Below are 16872 nucleotides of genomic sequence, written 5' to 3'. Positions count from 1 at the left end.
ATTAATCATATTTGGATTCAGTATCAAAACTGATTCCAAGTTGGCATTGCTAACTATGGGTGCAAATAGTTTGGATTCAGTCAGATCTCCAATCCGAGTGCAACACATTATTCTAGGATTCGAATCTTAACATAGAATCTAAATATACATGATCAGACCTTTTCCATGGGATCTGCATTAAGATTTCGGGCAAGGAATTAACACAATCGAAAATACTGTACGGATCAGTTGCAGAATACTCGGATCTAATATAATCCGACCCGTTTCTAGTTTAACAACGGGTCGCATGGGCACGTGTCGCGCCGCTACGCATTCGAGTCATTTTCTCTGCTCGTCCCTTCTCCTTACACGACCGTCCCCCCATAGACACGCTCCTACCGAACTTTGGCCTTTATCCCTGTGTTGTGTGTCTGTGAGGGAGTCGTCTTTATCTGCAAATAGGAAGAAGAAAGAAAGAGACAAAGAAGCGCTTCTTCATCATCGATGGCGATGCTTCTCCCGCGTGGTGGGTTCATTTCCAACGAGACGGACCGGAGCCACGTGGTGTCGACGTCGGTGTTCGTGGCGGTGCTCTGCCTCTGCATCGTCGTCGGTCACCTGCTCGAGGAGAACCGGTCGGTCAACGAATCCATCACCGCTCTCTTGATCGTAAGCCCCCTTCTTCCTCTTCCCTGATCGTTTGCCCTCTTCTTCCCTAGCACTCGCAGAGCCCCATGCGCTTCGAGGCATCAATCATATATTTTGCTTTTAGCTATGTCACACCGATACTTCACTCAGCAACTGTGTCTCCTTTGGATACCAGACCGCACGACACCAGACACACCATGTCATCTCACCGACACGGTAAAACGTGTGTCTGACGCGGGAAAAATGCCGTCTCCCTAACTCTTTTTTCCCAAGTCCGTCATTGATCAGCCTTTATAATAAGGATTTAGAATTGCTTTCTAAGAATTTGTCCCTACGATAGTATTCATGCGTTGCTGTTGATTTAGGGTCGACCATGAGGACAAGGGGTGATGAATGATAGGATTATTAACGTGTAGTAGGAACTGTTGATTTGAATGGGTGGGGAAGGAAACACGAAGATAGATTAGGATGCGAAAGTTGGGGATTGGGTAAGGTAAGTTTCTATCCGTTTTAAATTTAATATTATTAAGTTGATAATATTTTCTTTTAAACGATAGAATTCTAGTATAAAAGTTTTTTTTTTTATTTTTTATAAAGGCAATCTGTTGTTAGGCAGACCCCACCAGTCCGTTGGTAAGTGCCACCCTTCTCACCCCAGACCTGACCAACATGTAGTCCCACTGTCCCACCACCTTATGTGTCCCCACTTCGGTTACAAGCGTGCGTTGCTGAGCTCGGCAATTCTAGTATAAAAGCTGCAATTAGTAGAAGAATAATATTTCTATGTTTTAGAAGTCGGACTTCCTTGAATTAGTACCCCTCTCTCTCTCTCTCAAAATCCATACGTTAGGCAGGCCCTATATAGTGGGGCAATGTGTCCTAAGTTCCAACGCTTATTCCATGGAGCCCCTCCACCAACTATAGTTGAGAGGCTATTGCATGTTGACAATTTTTTTTTCCGTGAGGAACAGAGAAACCACCTTGGGATCAGAAACCTAGTTGCAATGGCTATGCCTGTCATACTTACAGTCGTTTTTCGAACAGTGTAAACCCGTGGCAGACCTCTTGTCCCAAAAGAGTCGGTAACGCCTTTGCCCGAAAACCTGACCACCTCCCACAATGCCAAACCAGTTTAAAGTGGGAAAATTAACTCTGCCTCTATGTATTTGCACGGGTGAATATTCCCCAACCATGGGGCCTGAGGCTCGAATGATGTTAGTGGAATTCTTTTGATCTGCAATAAGGATGATGTCCAGGTGCATCATAATCACCAACCTCAGTTGAATCTTGACAAGGCAAAATCTGGAGGTATTATAGTTTTTTTGATAAATATGAGAATCTTAACATTAAAAATAAAAAATATAAAAATAATACAACGATAACAAAAGAATAGGTTCCAGTTTGTTATTGGGGCTAAATTAGGTAGAAAAGCTTTAAAAGAGAGATAAAAGAATAAGAAAAATCATATGTAAAATAAATAATAGGAAAGTTACAATAGTTTTTGAAAATTTTGGTGGTAATATTGGGTGCTTCTAGAGCACTTACTCCTATCTAACTGGAGTTATGTGTGTAAATTTTCTCAATTTGACCCCATAGTCTTTGCCAGGGATCATGCTTTTGGGGAAACGAATGCTATATTTGAGTCATGAAGGTTTCCTTGCTGCTGCATTTTTCAACATTGGCCTCGTCAATCTCCAGTTCTTTGAGCTTTGCTTAGGACTCCAAATTCAAAAAACTGTACACAAACCCGTTGGAAAATGCAGTCCAGTTACCTTTCATCTCATGCATTCTAATCACCTTTTAGATATTCTCCTATAACATGGAGCAGCATAACTGTTTTATTGCATGGAAAACTTTCTTCTGTCAATTCTGGAGAATTAACCATATAAGTTGAGAGCCAGAAAGGAAGTGATCTTTTTCTTTTCTTGTTTTTTTTCTCTCTCATTGCTATTGCTGAAGATGCCTCATGCTTACTCTATTTCACTGTTTTACTTGGTAGGGATGCATCACTGGACATATAATTTTTCTGTGGAGCAAGGGTACAAGTTCACACATTTTGAGATTTGATGAGCAGCTATTCTTCATATATCTTCTTCCACCTATAATCTTCAATGCTGGGTATGCAACTAATCTTTAATTACTCCTCTGATTTGTGTTATTACTTTTTTATCATGTGAGGTTAAACTTTTAATGGTCATGCAAATTTTTACAGGTTTCAGTTGAAGAAGAAGCAATTCTTTCATAATTTTCTAACTATCATGTTGTTTGGAGTTGTTGGGGTCTTCATATCATCTGCAATCATCTCAGCAGGTACCGCTTTCCTTGCTCTAAATTTATGATTATTATGAATAAGAACATTGTGGTTCTGCCATTTAAAATGGTCACATGGTCGATTTTTATTGTAGTTTTTTTTTCCTTGTGTTTCTATTAGTCAAGTGAATAAAATCTATAAAAGCTAAGAGTAAGAGTAGGTAACAAAATTAATCGAGTTTTCTCAAAACATGTTGCCCATAAAAGTGAACATGCAGTGATAGAAGCACTATATGCTTATTTTTAACGATAATAACAGATTTTCTTAATATGTCATGATAGTGGTTTTTACCTTTGCCAAAAGATTACATGATATTTCATATATTTTTTAAAAATATTATGATAAGCTTGATCTGTCACCAGTCAAATTGTGGGACATTAAGGATCATGCTTGGCTCTTGATCTACTCACATTCATTCTGTGTTTGACATATTTAGCTCCCAAGTATGGGAGAGTGGGTTATTACTAGATGTCCCTTAGAAGTGGTAAAAGGTAGAAAGTAAGCTAAGCCATTGATTACCACCCACACAGAGCTAGAAGCTCTTCTTACTCCATTCTTCAACCAGTTGTTTGTTCAAAAATAGATATCAGGGACCATTATTTGGTTGTAGATGTAAGGGGTCTCTTCCAATTATATCTATGTTTTAAAAAGATGCGTCACATGTAGGTAGGATTCTTCCTGATTCTTTGAATTCCTGAGCACATGAATTGTAATTATTTATTAGTTTAGGTTTCATTATTTGATGCAGGTAGCTGATGGCTTTTTCCAAGGGTTGGATTCTTTGGGCTTCAATTTCAGGATTATCTTGGTATTCTTGATCTTAAGCTGTGTGAATGTTATTTGATTGTTGTGGATCTTTCATGTTTCAAAATTAATAATATTTCTGTTATATCTTTACTTTTTGCAGCACTTGGAACAATCTTTTCTGCAACCGATACTGTATGCACGCTACAGGTCAGTGCACTTATGTGCATTAGTTTTTGGGACTATATCTTCCTCATTTTATCTGTATCTTTTAATTGGTTTTTGTTACAGTAAGATGAAAAACAAAGGAGCAGTGGTCATATGTTTCTCAAAAATAGTTTAGCTCATGTTCAATTCTTATATGTGCACTAGATATTAAACCAATATAATTCATGCAGGTCTTGTGTCAAGATGAGACACCTCTACTATACAGCCTAGTTTTTGGTGAAGGGGTTGTAAATGATGCTACTTCTATTGTCCTCTTTAGAGCAGTTCAGAAGTTTTATGTTTCTGCAGTTGATGGTTGGATTGTTGCTCGCATTTTTGGTGATTTTGTCTACCTCTTCGTAACAAACATGACACTTGGAATTTTTGTGAGTATCCCACTTTTGAAAATGGAAATTTGTTATCGCTATTTGGTCAAACTGCTAGTCAGGCGACTCGGGCCCTCCTGTTTGCAGGAATCATATTTTTTCGATTACTATGTCACATGGGTGCGGGTGCGGGTGCATGGATTCGGCACTTCCAAAAACCCCGGGTGCGGGGGTGCGGCAGGGGCAAAATTGTAAAATATATATATATATATATATATATAGATAGATAGATAGATAGATATAAGGGGGGTCCGGGGTTCCCCCCTACGCGGGTCCGAAATGACCCTGGGTGCGGTCAACACACCCAGGGTCGGGTTGACTTCACCCGCACCCGCGTCGAGGCAGCACCCTGCTAGCCGAATCCCTGTTACATAGTGGGCAGCTAAAGAGATTCAGATTATTTGTTTTCTGATTGATGAAAATTGCATGATTGATTTTTCTTAATTAACATGATTTTTTTATCTTCCACTGAATTCTATTCTCATTTTCAAAAAATATGTTTATTAATAGTGCCATGGCTTGTTGCAAGTAAAGGTATATGATTGCTGGGTATGCCTGTTGGGTGGAAATGTGTGCTCCCTTTGGTGGGAGTAGACATACAGTTCACCTTCAATATCTTGATGCATACCATTCATAAATCTCCTGTGTGACATTTGCACATGTTATATGGATATAGAAATACATGCAACCGCATGTGGACCTGCAAAGGTGTACATGCTCGTACAAGAGGGATGGAGATGTTGCCCCTTATAACTTGTAACAGGCATACACATTTGTTTCTTTGTAATTGCATTCTGGCACAGGGTACATTCATGTGGTATCTTTCTGGGTAGTCTTGTGTGCAATTTATTTATCTACATACTCCATATGCCGGTGGCATGGCTTATCAAACAATGCGTGCAAGGATTCCTCTGAATTTCTCATGGTCATTTCATGCATACAGTCAAATTATATGGTTTTCTTCACGTATGAATGAATTTCATGTGTTCTTCTTTCTTGATTTTTTCTCATATCTGAATTCATGAGGACCGTGTGGGTGTATATATCTGGACTCTTCTACATATAGATAGGCCTGCCTTTCGATATGAAGAGCATGCTTGCAATTTAGTTTTTTCTATGTAGGTTACAATTTCTTTAGTTCATGCGTGCATATATGTTTGGTTTAGTAGTGAACATATGATGGATAAGTGGAATATTTCAGAGTATGACATGAGTTTGTGCGTCCAAAGTTCTTGATTGTGAGTCCATTAGTGACTGCATATGGTGATCTTTAACTTTCTTCATAGTTCCACACCTTCTTAGTATGTGCCTCTGTCCAAAATGATACTTTGTATTATTGCAGATTGGGCTTTTGACTTCTTATGCTATTAAGACGTTATACTTTGGTAGGTAAGTGCCATCAATATTACTCTTTTTTTATGTTTATGTACATTTCAATATATATATATATATATATATATATATATATATATATATATATATATATATATATTGAAATAGCCTGCACTAAAATGTTTTCTTGTGACAGACACTCTACAGATCGTGAAATACCACTACTGGCCTTGATGGCTTACTTGTCCTATATGGTGGCAGAGGTTAGAGAGACTCAGAATCCTCATTCAATTCTAATTTTTGAAGACAGACACTGATGTTCTGAAAGTGCCATGAATTAAGATTGTATATCAGTTATTTACCCATTGCTTAATCTTTTAAGCTGTGCAGTTATTACATTTAAGTGGGATTCTCATGGTCTACTTTTGCGGAATAGTCATGTCCCATTATGCATGGCATAATATGACAGAGAACTCAAGAATCACAAGGTAAGTTACTTAGAAACAAGGACGGTTTATATTCTCAGATGTAGTATACTGCTTAATGCATTGATTATAAATTCTTTTAAGTTGTAGAAGCTTCCTTTAATATGCAAAATATTAGTCAAATTTTTATTCGAATGTAGTTTCTGCCTTCATGCACTAGGACTGCCAGCAACTATCATACCTCAGCATTTGTGAAGAATGCTTGATTGTATGCATTTAGCTAACTATAGTAGTCCAAGGGATGTCAATTGTCAATCCTTCAAGAATGCAGAAATGCTTTATGACACAAGACTATGCTTCTGACCTCGATATCTAACGTCTATCTATCAGAACTATATCTGTAACATGCCACTTTTATTCAAGAAATTCATCTGAGATGCTGTTGATTTGACTATACTGTTAACACATGCACTATTGGACTTTTGTGGCAGGTTGGTAGGAAAGCTACTCTACAAACATTTGGTAGTTCTTAGATCCTTGAGTGCTTAGCAGATGCTGAACAACATTTGATGAAATTTGGTTTTTATGGACCTAGCAGATGTGTGCTTACAGTTCTGTAATATTTTTTGTTGAAACACAGAGTTCTCTCAGAGTGATCAATTATAGCCATCGTTACCAAAGTTAGTCAATAACTATACTGTGACTAATTGTTTACGATGCTGGGGCTTCTTTTTATGCTTGTGAATGATTTATATTTTATAATTTATACAGATATTGTGATGCTTGGCAATTCTTTTTCAGCATGATTTTTTCACATGTTTTCTTTTCAGATTTGATGTTAGGGAAAGCTCCTTTTGGCTTTTATCAATATTTAGCTTACATATGCAACTTTCTGTAGGTTATAATCTGGTGGGCTGGTCTAATGAGAGGTGCTGTTTCTATTGCTTTGGCATTCAATCAGGTTAAGGTTACTTCTTTGACATTCATGATATTAGCAGTAGTTTTGCTTTTTGCATTTCATTTATTATTTTATTTCTTGTAGTTCACATTTTCTGGTGTTACGTGGAACCCAGTCCATGCTACAATCATCACTACTACCATTATCGTTGTACTCTTTAGCACATTGGTAAGTATGGTTCTTTATAACGGTTTCCATTTTTTTTGCTTATTAGAGTTGGTTAAGTTAATTGTATTTTGTATTTCACAATTCATACCCCTGTATAGGTTTGCGAAGCTTCTAAATTTAGTTAGGGCTGGTAAACGGGCTGAATGCACCAAGCTTGAAGTTTTCAAGATTGGATCATTTTTCCAGCAATGTGAGCCAAGTTCAAGCTTATAGTGAGGCCAGGCTTAAGCTGTCTTGTTTACAGAAAGAAATATATTATTTCAGAGCTGGAAGTAATAGGATTACAAAAAAATAAATTGTTCCAGAGCTGGGAACAATGAGATTTCATCTCTGAACTTGTTGCTTGCAAAGCAAATGCTTCAATCATTTGTTCTACACTGTTATGATGCAAAATATATCTAAAGTACCAACTGGGGCTCCGCTTGTATGGTAGGAGCAGCTAGTGCACGTCACCTTGTGTTGGGACGTTGCAGGTTCAAAACCCAATGGTATATATACATATATAGCCCAATAAAAAGAAATAAATAGCTGATGGCGGGGGAAGTTTCATGTGAACTGGTGGGCAGTGCTGCGTGTATTCCCTGGTGGGTAAAAGGGGCTTGGGATTTTTACACTAATGAGCTCACAAGTGAGTGAGGTGGTTTCCTTGATTAGCCCAAATTAAAAAGATAATAAACTTTGATTATGCAGGCTATCGATTCAGTCAGAATTTTTTGGTCCTAGAAAAAAGTTGCGTATCAGTTCATTGTGCTGACAGTAAATAGCTGATAGTGGGGGAAGTTTCATGTTAACTTTGCATACGAATCTCTCATCCTTTCCCTCTACATCATGGTTGTTTATCCGGTACCATAGTTTCCAGAACTTGAACATGAAGAATAAATCATGCGTTGTTTTTCTACAGGTTTTTGGGTTGTTAACGAAGCCGTTGATAAGCGTTTTACTTCCGCACCATGCAGGCGAGCATGAAAACCGGCCGGAGCTGTCATCCCCAAAGGAAGAGCTACACATCCCCTTCCTTTCATTAGAGGAGTCGGCTGCAATCAACATCCTACGTGCAAGGAGCAGCCTGTCAGTGCTGTTGGAGAGACCAATGTTCACCATACACTCTTACTGGAGGAAGTTTGATGACACCTACATGAGACCAGTTTTTGGTGGGCCATGCTAAATCAAAATAATGGAGGAAAGAAGATTGGCGATATTGTGCGTGTGATTTTTCTAGTAGCTGCTGATCTTAGAGTTGGATAGTTTCTTTTTGGTTCTTTTAACGTGTATATATGTAAAAATAAAGTATTCTTACATGCTTGCATAGTTTAATGTATAACTATTCCAACATGCTTGTATTTTATCCACTTGAAAGCTATATATGTAAAAATAAAGTATTCTTACATGCTTGCATAGTTTAATGTATAACTATTACAACATGCTTGTATTTTATCCACTTGAAAGCTATTTCACATGGATACAGATATGATATGGACTCTAGATATGAATACATAACGTTTATTGGAAAGCAAGACACAGGACGTGCACTTTTAAAATATTGTGTGTAAAATAGATTTTTAATAGTTTCGTTGTACGAAAATGTGGCTAATGATTTTTTTCGAGGGAAAAGAAGAAAAAGTGCTAGCTAATAATAAACTACAAGATTTGTGATTTCAATGAAAAGTAGGGCGTGGATATTTTTTGAGCTGAAATATATTTATGAGTTTTAATAAATATATACATATGAATAATAAAATGCATTAAAAGCTATGCCTTTTAAAAAGTACAAATAATGTCATCCAGCGTTGTTTTTTTTTTTTCTTTTTTGCAAAAGACGGCTTGCCCAAGTGGTTAGGGCGATTCTTGTTAAGATAGTGGAACCCTGTCATGCCTTGGATCGATTCTTTCTTGAGTTTTCACATGGTGACTTGCTCGGTGAGTGTCCTTTGCAGGTTAGGTTTCCTACTTAAGAACGGAGGTCAGGTACATTCACATTGCACAGAAAATGTGTGCTGCTGCACCTTGCCACCCTATGCTGTTGGGCCCCGGAGCTGAGAGGCTGAATTCAAAAGATATAGGGCAGCCAGGTGCAGTGCAATGTGATTTCCCCTGATACGCCCTCCTTACTTAGGAAGGTTCTTTGTCATAAAAAGAGGGTAGAAATGATGGTTTGGGTTTGGATCAGATATCCTATTTAATCTGAACCTGTTTAGTTTTATTAGGTAGAATGAAGAACAGCTTATTAACAATAGGATTTGGATTTGGTTTTACATCTGAATCTGAATTTGAACGTACCTGAATCTGACTGATTCAATTCTGAATATGTGAATCTGTATCCAATCAGCCATTTTGTGCTATTTGGATATGGATTTGGTACTCTCTTTTTTCATCTGAATCCCATCGACTCAGTAAGGCCTACATCCAAACCAAATCCGACCCGTTTACATTCTATATATGCCCTTCCAGGTAATGAAAGGAGCCGGCCACTCTGGCTACCCATCAGCATCTTAACAATCAGGGCCTCATTCCATTAATAAGATGGTAAATTCCATAATCCATAATGATAACCGAAGATGACATCATCAGTGCTGATCAAGTAAAGTCTTCCTCAAGCTAGTATTTCTAGTGAGATGTACAACATTACATAGCATTAGTGCTGTCAAAATCGGCTTTCAGACCTGAGTCCATTTTCCAAAAGATTCAATCATCCAAATTTCAGGCTCCAATCAAGTTGGCTCACTGGATCGATTTTTTAAAATTCAAAAAATCATAAAAAAAGAAAGAAAGAAAAAATGACCGATTCAATCCCGAATTAGCTCAAATCGGGATGATTCAGCCCGATTCTACCAATTCAAGGGTGAATCGGCTTTTGAATAGGTCAAATTCGTCCCTGAAGCCAATTGATTTCGGGTCAATTTGATTCGGTTCTAATAACATTGATCCACGGTGACCCATGTCAATAATATTGCGTGAAAATATTGCAAGAAAAGGTGATATATATTCTAGTCATCCTTTTAAACGGCCAAAGTATCTTGAAATCTTCAAAATATTGTAATTTTTTATATTAATGAGAATACTTGTGATTTTATTAAAGTCATGATATTTATGTTTAGATTGGCTGTATCTCAGAGAAATGGGTTATTTTCGAGTGTGCATATTTCTCTTTATTTCTTACATATTCTATTAAATTTTTTAATTTATTTTATTTTTACCCATAAAAAAGCAAGGAAAACAAACAAAAAACTTAGTTTTTTCACAAGAATTTGGCTGCCCTTATTTTCCATTTTCCTGTTCTAAAACTTGATTTTTTGAAAGAACTGTTCTAAAACTTGATCACTAGGATTGGGTATCTCCCACGCAGCTCAAATCAAGGGAGAAAGCGTCAAACTTCCCACCCCAATCTTGGGTGTGAACTCCAACAGAAAACGTGGCTAACGTGGCACCTACTGCTCATTCAAATCAATGGGCAGTGACCCTCACGTCCCTCTCATCGTGGTGTCCGTTAACCGTTTGAAGACCAAATAAATAAGATTGCACAGCCTCTCCCTCTCTCTCTCTCTCTCTCTCTAGAAGGGAAGAAGAAAAACCAGGCCACAATAAAAAAAGGGCCTACCTATTGGTTTTCTTGCACAGATTGGCAGGATCTGCAGTAGTTTAATTGTTGGGGTTTCTCAAGTCTTCTTTGAAGGTGTCTTTGGGGTCGTGGATGCACGAAGGGAGATGTCAACGGCAGTGGGTGGTGATGAAGAGAGAGAGGGCGAGGAGGAGGAAGAGAGAGACACCATGGAGGAAGGTGAGAAGCTTAGCAGACAGATGAGTGAGGCTTCCTTCTGTGGGACAGAGGCCTCCTTCTGTGAGACGGAGGATGATGATGAGGAAAAAGGCAGCCACGGCCGCAAACTGAATCTGGGTCCTCAGTGTACCATCAAGGAGCAGCTGGAGAAGGACAAGGTCTCCCTCCCTCCCTCTCTCTCTCTCTCTCAAATGATTGTGTTTTGATTTAAATGTGGTGGTAATATGTGATGATCACTAGGATGACGAGAGCTTAAGGAGATGGAAGGAGCAGCTTTTGGGAAGCGTGGATCTGAATTCTGTTGGAGGTTCCTCTATCTCTCTCTCTCTAAAAATATTTTTTACCTTTGAATTCATGAATTATCAACACTTGATTTTTCACCATTTCGATTTTTTTTTGATGTATTAGCATAGTAAATAATGAACCATGTTAAACATATTTATACAATTAGATTTTTAACATTTGGTGGCTACATCCATGCTAAATTGCTAATAATAGTGTGTACCACCATTGGGAGTCCGGATCCGGTGCAATCACATGACACAAAATTTGTGCATTAAGCACTTGATTGCCCTCCATCCGGCCTTGGGCCCCACATCTCCAAGATGAAGTGTGATCTGGTGCTTAATGCAGAAATATTTGTGCAATCATATTGCACCTGATCTTTTCAGCACCGTTGGTATCATACAAACACAAAACACTTGCAGGACCAACGTGATCTCTACACGAAAAAAAAGGGTGCAAATTGGACTTTTCATCCCCGCCAAAGACCCCCTTTAAAGGCATTTTATTTGCATGGTTTGATTAGCTCAGTTTGATTTTGGGCGATCTAATGCATCCTGTTGACTTCCTTTTTCAGTTTCTAGGATTCAATTATATATATATATATATATATATATATATATATATATATATATATATATATATATATATATATATATATATATATATATATATAGTGATGTGTATCTTTCATACCATTCATTTCTCAGATCGTCTCCGACTCTTTAGAAAACATACTTGCATGTGTTTTTTGTATAATCTAAACCCATAGATGTGATTTTAGTAGAAAGCAGGTATTACTTTAATCAGTTTTTTGTTTAAATGTGTTTTTAGCTCAATAAAAAAAATTAACAGTGGTATGTATTGTACCAAAAACTTGATTAACTAAAAATCAAGAGATTTTGTTAAATTGATTTGATCTAAAACATGGTTTTTAGTAAATAAGGGATGATAAATACATCTACATATTCGGATTAAAAAAACTTGTGCAAATATATTTTTTAAAGAGGTCTGGCAGATAAATAGTTTGAAAAATACACATAACTCTCTCTCTCTCTCTCTTTATATATATATATATATATATATATATATATATGCTTCTATGGTGCACTCTACCATCATGGCTTAGGTGGTATCTAAGCTTTAAAAGCAAAATCTCACTATTAGATCATGTTTTAGCATATTTTATTTATTATTCTCATGTGTTAAAGTTAACATATATAATATTTTATATCATTTTTAAACCACTCTTATTTCATGAATTGTGAGCCATTGATTTTCACCATTTCAAAAATGAAATCTGATGATTGCATCAAACATGGTAAAACCTTCTAATGTACTAAATAAATCTTACTAAACACATCTGTACAGTTGGATTTAAGATTTGTATGCAAACAAGTGTGTGTACCACCATAGACCCAAAGGGTTTGGAGTAGTGGGATGGGGCCTAGACAGTTTGACGGGCAGTCTAGGTTCAAATCCCATGGGCGTCACCCCCTGCGTAAGCCAAAGCTTGGCAACTCATTGGGATCGAGGGGTAAGCCATCAGAGTTTTACGCTGATATATATATATATATATATATATATATATATATATATTTGATTCTTTGAAGAGCTAATGCTTATGGAATCCGATCTGATATATCATCTTCCAGTTTGATTGATGCTGCTTTTTAACTTTAGCATTTCACAATAAAAATGGTTTGAGTTTTCTGTCATATTTGCCTGAGAGAATCCAATTATGACCCGCTCAGTAATTAAGCGTTGTGTGGGATGTTTTGCTGCTCTTCTTTTTCTTGCAGAGAGCTTGGAGCCAGATGTTAGGATCTTGAGCCTTTCAATCTTATCTCCTGGCAGACCTGATATGGTTCTTCCTTTTCCTTTGGAAACCAATTCAAGTGACCCATTGTTTGTTCTTAAAGAAGGCAGCCACTACAGCCTCAAGTTCTCATTCATGGTCAACAATAACATTGTTTCTGGTCTTAAATACACCAACGCTGTTTGGAAAACTGGTCTTAAAGGTGAGCATCGAGTGAATTGATCATGACGTCTCTTTCATATTCAATGGTCCCATGATGCTTATGTAGTGGCCATTGGTGTTCATATTTAATGTTATGCATATGTATATTTAGAGATGAGAAGATGAACCTTTTGTTTTTTTCTCTTTGCAAGTAGCAATTTTCTACTTGTTCTTACACAAATGAGGTTACATACTATCTGAAAGTTTAATGAATAAAATGAAAAATCCAGTGGACAGTACAAAAGTAATGCTCGGAACTTTTAGTCCCCAACAAGAGCCTTATACATACGAGATGGCAGAAGAGACCACCCCCTCTGGAATGTTCGCTAGAGGAATATATTCGGCTAGATCAAAGGTACAATTACTCGGCCTTTTTTTTTTCTTTTTCTTTTCAATTATTCGAGGTGAAACCACTGTTATGGCTCAAACATTCCCGATATGGGCCGAGAGTGTCATGTTAATCACGATGTCTGCAGTGTGAAACCTCCTCTCCGCTGGCCAGGAAAGTTTCCTTAATCCTGTATTTTACAAAGCACGGAGGCCACACAAAAGACAGAAAATCACTAATGCATGCACCGATTTTGTGTAAAACACAAACACAGAAAATCACTAATGCATGCACCGATTTTGTGTAAAACACAAACACAGAAAATCGTTACACCTGCAGCAAATTTCTATGTAAAACACCAAACACAGGAAATTGTTACCCGTGCAGCGATTTTCTGTGGTTTGTGTGGCCTAAGTACTTTGTAACCTACTTGGGCCCCAACACTAGATCTGCTCTGTCAATGTTATGGCAAGGAATGACCACACTAGGTATTGAACTTGCGGTATCCTTCAACTGGAACACCTTAAGCCGACCAAACATAATCAAATGTGTTGAGCCCTTGTGGGCACTTGGCCTTCCTTTTTGTTATTTGTATTTTTGGTTGTGGTTTTTAAAAGTAAAAGTATGTTCAAAAGTGTTTCACTTTAAAAATCTTATGTGATTTCACTTTTTAAATCTTAATTTTAGAGCTTGCCCCAACTCACTTTTTATTAAGCTTGCTTTGAAGTTTTGTATAAAAAAAAATGATGGTTAATTGCTTTTGAAGTACTTTTCACATAAATTTTACTTTTTAAATCTCATGTGATTTCAAATCACATGAGATGCAAACAAAGGTAGATTCAACTAGTTACTGCATGCTGCTATCACATGTTATATTTGGGAACCTTGTATTGGGATGGAAACAACATTCAAATGAGTTGTCAAAATGTAGTGTAGCCAAAATGCGCTGTTGGGGATATTGAAGTTGCCAAAATCGTACTCCTTTTCCATATCCAGCTTGTTACTTCCAGAAAAGCAGCGAGGAGTTGCAACTCCATCCTCGATGCATGTGCTTTGACAACACCACTACTCTCAAGGAACAGTGCTGGGTGTTGAGGAAACTGCAATATACTGCTCACAAACAGCAGAGGGTGATGGGGAAACCGGAATGCACCTCTGACTCAAGGCTTTCAAACAAAGCCTAATATACAAGATAGATTGGAGAACATAAAAATTATATTGATCTATGCCATAAATCATCATAGTGCTAATACTATGATATTGATGTTTCAGTTTTTAGATGATGACAACAAGTGCTACCTGGAGATCAACTATACATTCGCTATTAAGAAAGATTGGGCAGCATCTAGTTGAAGTCCCAGCTGCTTGTAAGCGTGCTTATCAGTTTATTCTTAGTTCTATAGAAGAATTTAGATCAACTTACTAACTCATAGTCCTAACAGAAAGCAGTTGCACAAGCGACTTCAATGGCACCTTCGGTTTGAGCACATCAGTAAAATGGATTGAAGGACCTGATTATTTGATTATTCAAGCAGGCATTACCGAATCGCTCGTGAACATTGAAGGAACTATTGTATTTGTTCGCTCTCTATTGCAGTCAAAGGAACAGTTAGTGTAAAAAATGTGTGGCCTTTTCATTAACTTATCATGCATATTAGGTTCATACTGCTCTTAGTAGAATTGCATGTTTGGGTAATTATTTTGTACTAGGCACATTTGTTTACCACGAGTGAATAAATTTCTCATTCTTTCTATCTATAATTTGATTTTTTTTCTCATTATTGTTATGTAACCTTTTTTTCATGGATGTTTGTGCTCTATCTACATGGGTGTCAAGCAGTGATTCTTTCTTTGTGAAGCCAGTTGGAAAAATGTGAGGGGTTGGGACATGATAATTAACAATTACCCATAAGAAAAACAAAGTCCATTAGTTAATTGTTAAAACTTATTTCTCGGGGCAAGTTGATTAACCAAGCAATGAAACCTGTCAAAATTGTCAGTAGCTATTTGGTGCGTGAGGCCAAAACATCTTTTCACATCTTATGCTCTAAACCCATCGTAGGCATCTCTTGTGCGTAAGCCAAAGCAGCAGGCTCCTTGGGGCTAGGGGTGGGCAACGGGCTGGGATGGGCCAAGCCGGCCCACCATTGACCAGGTTTGGACCATGATTTTAGGCCTGGGCTCATTAGGTACCGGGCTGAAACCCAGCTCGTTATATACGTGGGCCGGGCCCAGCCTGGCCCGTGGGCTACCAGGCTGCTTGATGGGCTTTAGTTATTTATTAATTTTTTAATAATATAAAAAAAGTAAAAATTAAGTATTACACACTATTTACTTAATTAGTTGCATGAGAACTTGATATTTGTTAATTATTACTATTTACCTAATTAGTTGCATAAGAATTTTCTATTAATTTGTTAATTAATTATTAGTATTTACCATTCTTACATGGTATAGCATCATATCATAATACATCTGATAATATATTAATACAGTGCATGGTGCTATGTCCTTTGCAGGAATTTAGGCATCATAATAACATAACATGGGTGGATGTGGATTTTGCATCCATAGCATAAAACCCATGGTTGAATCCATTTCAAGTTGTATATCTCTTATTTTGGAAATATAATAGCATCATACCAAAAGTCTTTTAAATGTTTTGTGTTATTATGAATTTTATATATTTTTATTTAATTCATTTTTTATATTCTAAGAATTCATGTATTGATTTTATTAAAAAAATAACCTATAAATGGGTTTGGGCGCCACTTCACATTGGCCCCTTGGGCCGGGCCATGGGCTTCTCTTCAAACCCGACCCCGTTAATAACCGAGCCAAAACCCGGCCCATTAATTAGTAAACGGGTTGGGCCGGCCCCCCACCCCTAGTAGGGGCAGCCATTTATGAGGTTTTACGCCAACCAGTGTGGTGATCCATAACTCAGCAGGGGATCCAGCACGTCGGCACATCTCTTGACCTAGCGTTGGTTTCCCCATGTCAATAAAAAGAATGAAGATGTATCTTTGGTGCCAAAATATAGAATATACCTCAAAAAACCTTTTGACATAGACAAAAGCATTCAAATCCAATATGAGGTTGCAAAATTATATGGCATCTACAATAGATCAACCATCCATCTAATTAGGTTTTGCATTAGGAATTTACTAAAAATATCAAATAGCAAAAGAGAACAATATATAATGCATTTCTTTCACTTTTGGTATCAAAGAAAACAGGAAGGAACAAAGCTCAAACAAAATGGGTGGACCTAGGTTTGCATCTTGGCTAGAGAAAAAGGAACTAGGC

The 16872-nt window shown here is 37.4% G+C and overlaps 1 protein-coding gene and 1 pseudogene across 2 annotated transcripts; both read left to right on the top strand.

Annotated features, from left to right (window-relative positions):
* The first annotated feature begins 373 nt into the window (after positions 1 to 373).
* On the top strand, positions 374 to 8345 carry LOC149848141 (sodium/hydrogen exchanger 4-like; annotated as a pseudogene). The gene is made up of 13 exons (XR_016431413.1): positions 374 to 648; positions 2627 to 2745; positions 2840 to 2937; positions 3687 to 3746; positions 3846 to 3892; positions 4081 to 4275; positions 5618 to 5664; positions 5804 to 5870; positions 5998 to 6095; positions 6524 to 6554; positions 6931 to 6993; positions 7075 to 7158; positions 8060 to 8345. The product of XR_016431413.1 is annotated as a sodium/hydrogen exchanger 4-like (transcript).
* A 2359-nt stretch (positions 8346 to 10704) lies between these two features.
* LOC149848140 (rho GDP-dissociation inhibitor 1-like) lies at positions 10705 to 15307 on the top strand. The gene is made up of 6 exons (XM_090010535.1): positions 10705 to 11091; positions 11174 to 11240; positions 13018 to 13236; positions 13466 to 13590; positions 14836 to 14930; positions 15006 to 15307. Exons 1-5 carry the CDS (start codon positions 10861 to 10863, stop codon positions 14914 to 14916), a joined length of 723 nt encoding a protein of 240 aa, XP_089866661.1. The 5' UTR covers positions 10705 to 10860; the 3' UTR covers positions 14917 to 14930; positions 15006 to 15307.
* The last annotated feature ends 1565 nt before the right edge of the window (positions 15308 to 16872 follow it).

Source organism: Nuphar pumila, chromosome 1 (genome assembly GCF_984573655.1).
Source record: "Nuphar pumila chromosome 1, dmNupPumi1.hap1.1, whole genome shotgun sequence".
NCBI lineage: Eukaryota > Viridiplantae > Streptophyta > Magnoliopsida > Nymphaeales > Nymphaeaceae > Nuphar > Nuphar pumila.
Note: the sequence above shows the minus strand (reverse complement) of the source record. Positions and strands in the feature narration are given on the sequence as shown.

Excerpts from the sequence above, each read along its gene's own strand:
- LOC149848140 (XM_090010535.1), top strand. The coding sequence starts at position 10,861 with ATGTCAACGGCAGTGGGTGGTGATGAAGAGAGAGAGGGCGAGGAGGAG. Across the intron at positions 11,241-13,017 it reads GGATCTGAATTCTGTTGGAG|AGAGCTTGGAGCCAGATGTT; the intron begins GTTCCTCTATCT and ends TTTTTCTTGCAG. Across the intron at positions 13,591-14,835 it reads TATATTCGGCTAGATCAAAG|TTTTTAGATGATGACAACAA; the intron begins GTACAATTACTC and ends TTGATGTTTCAG.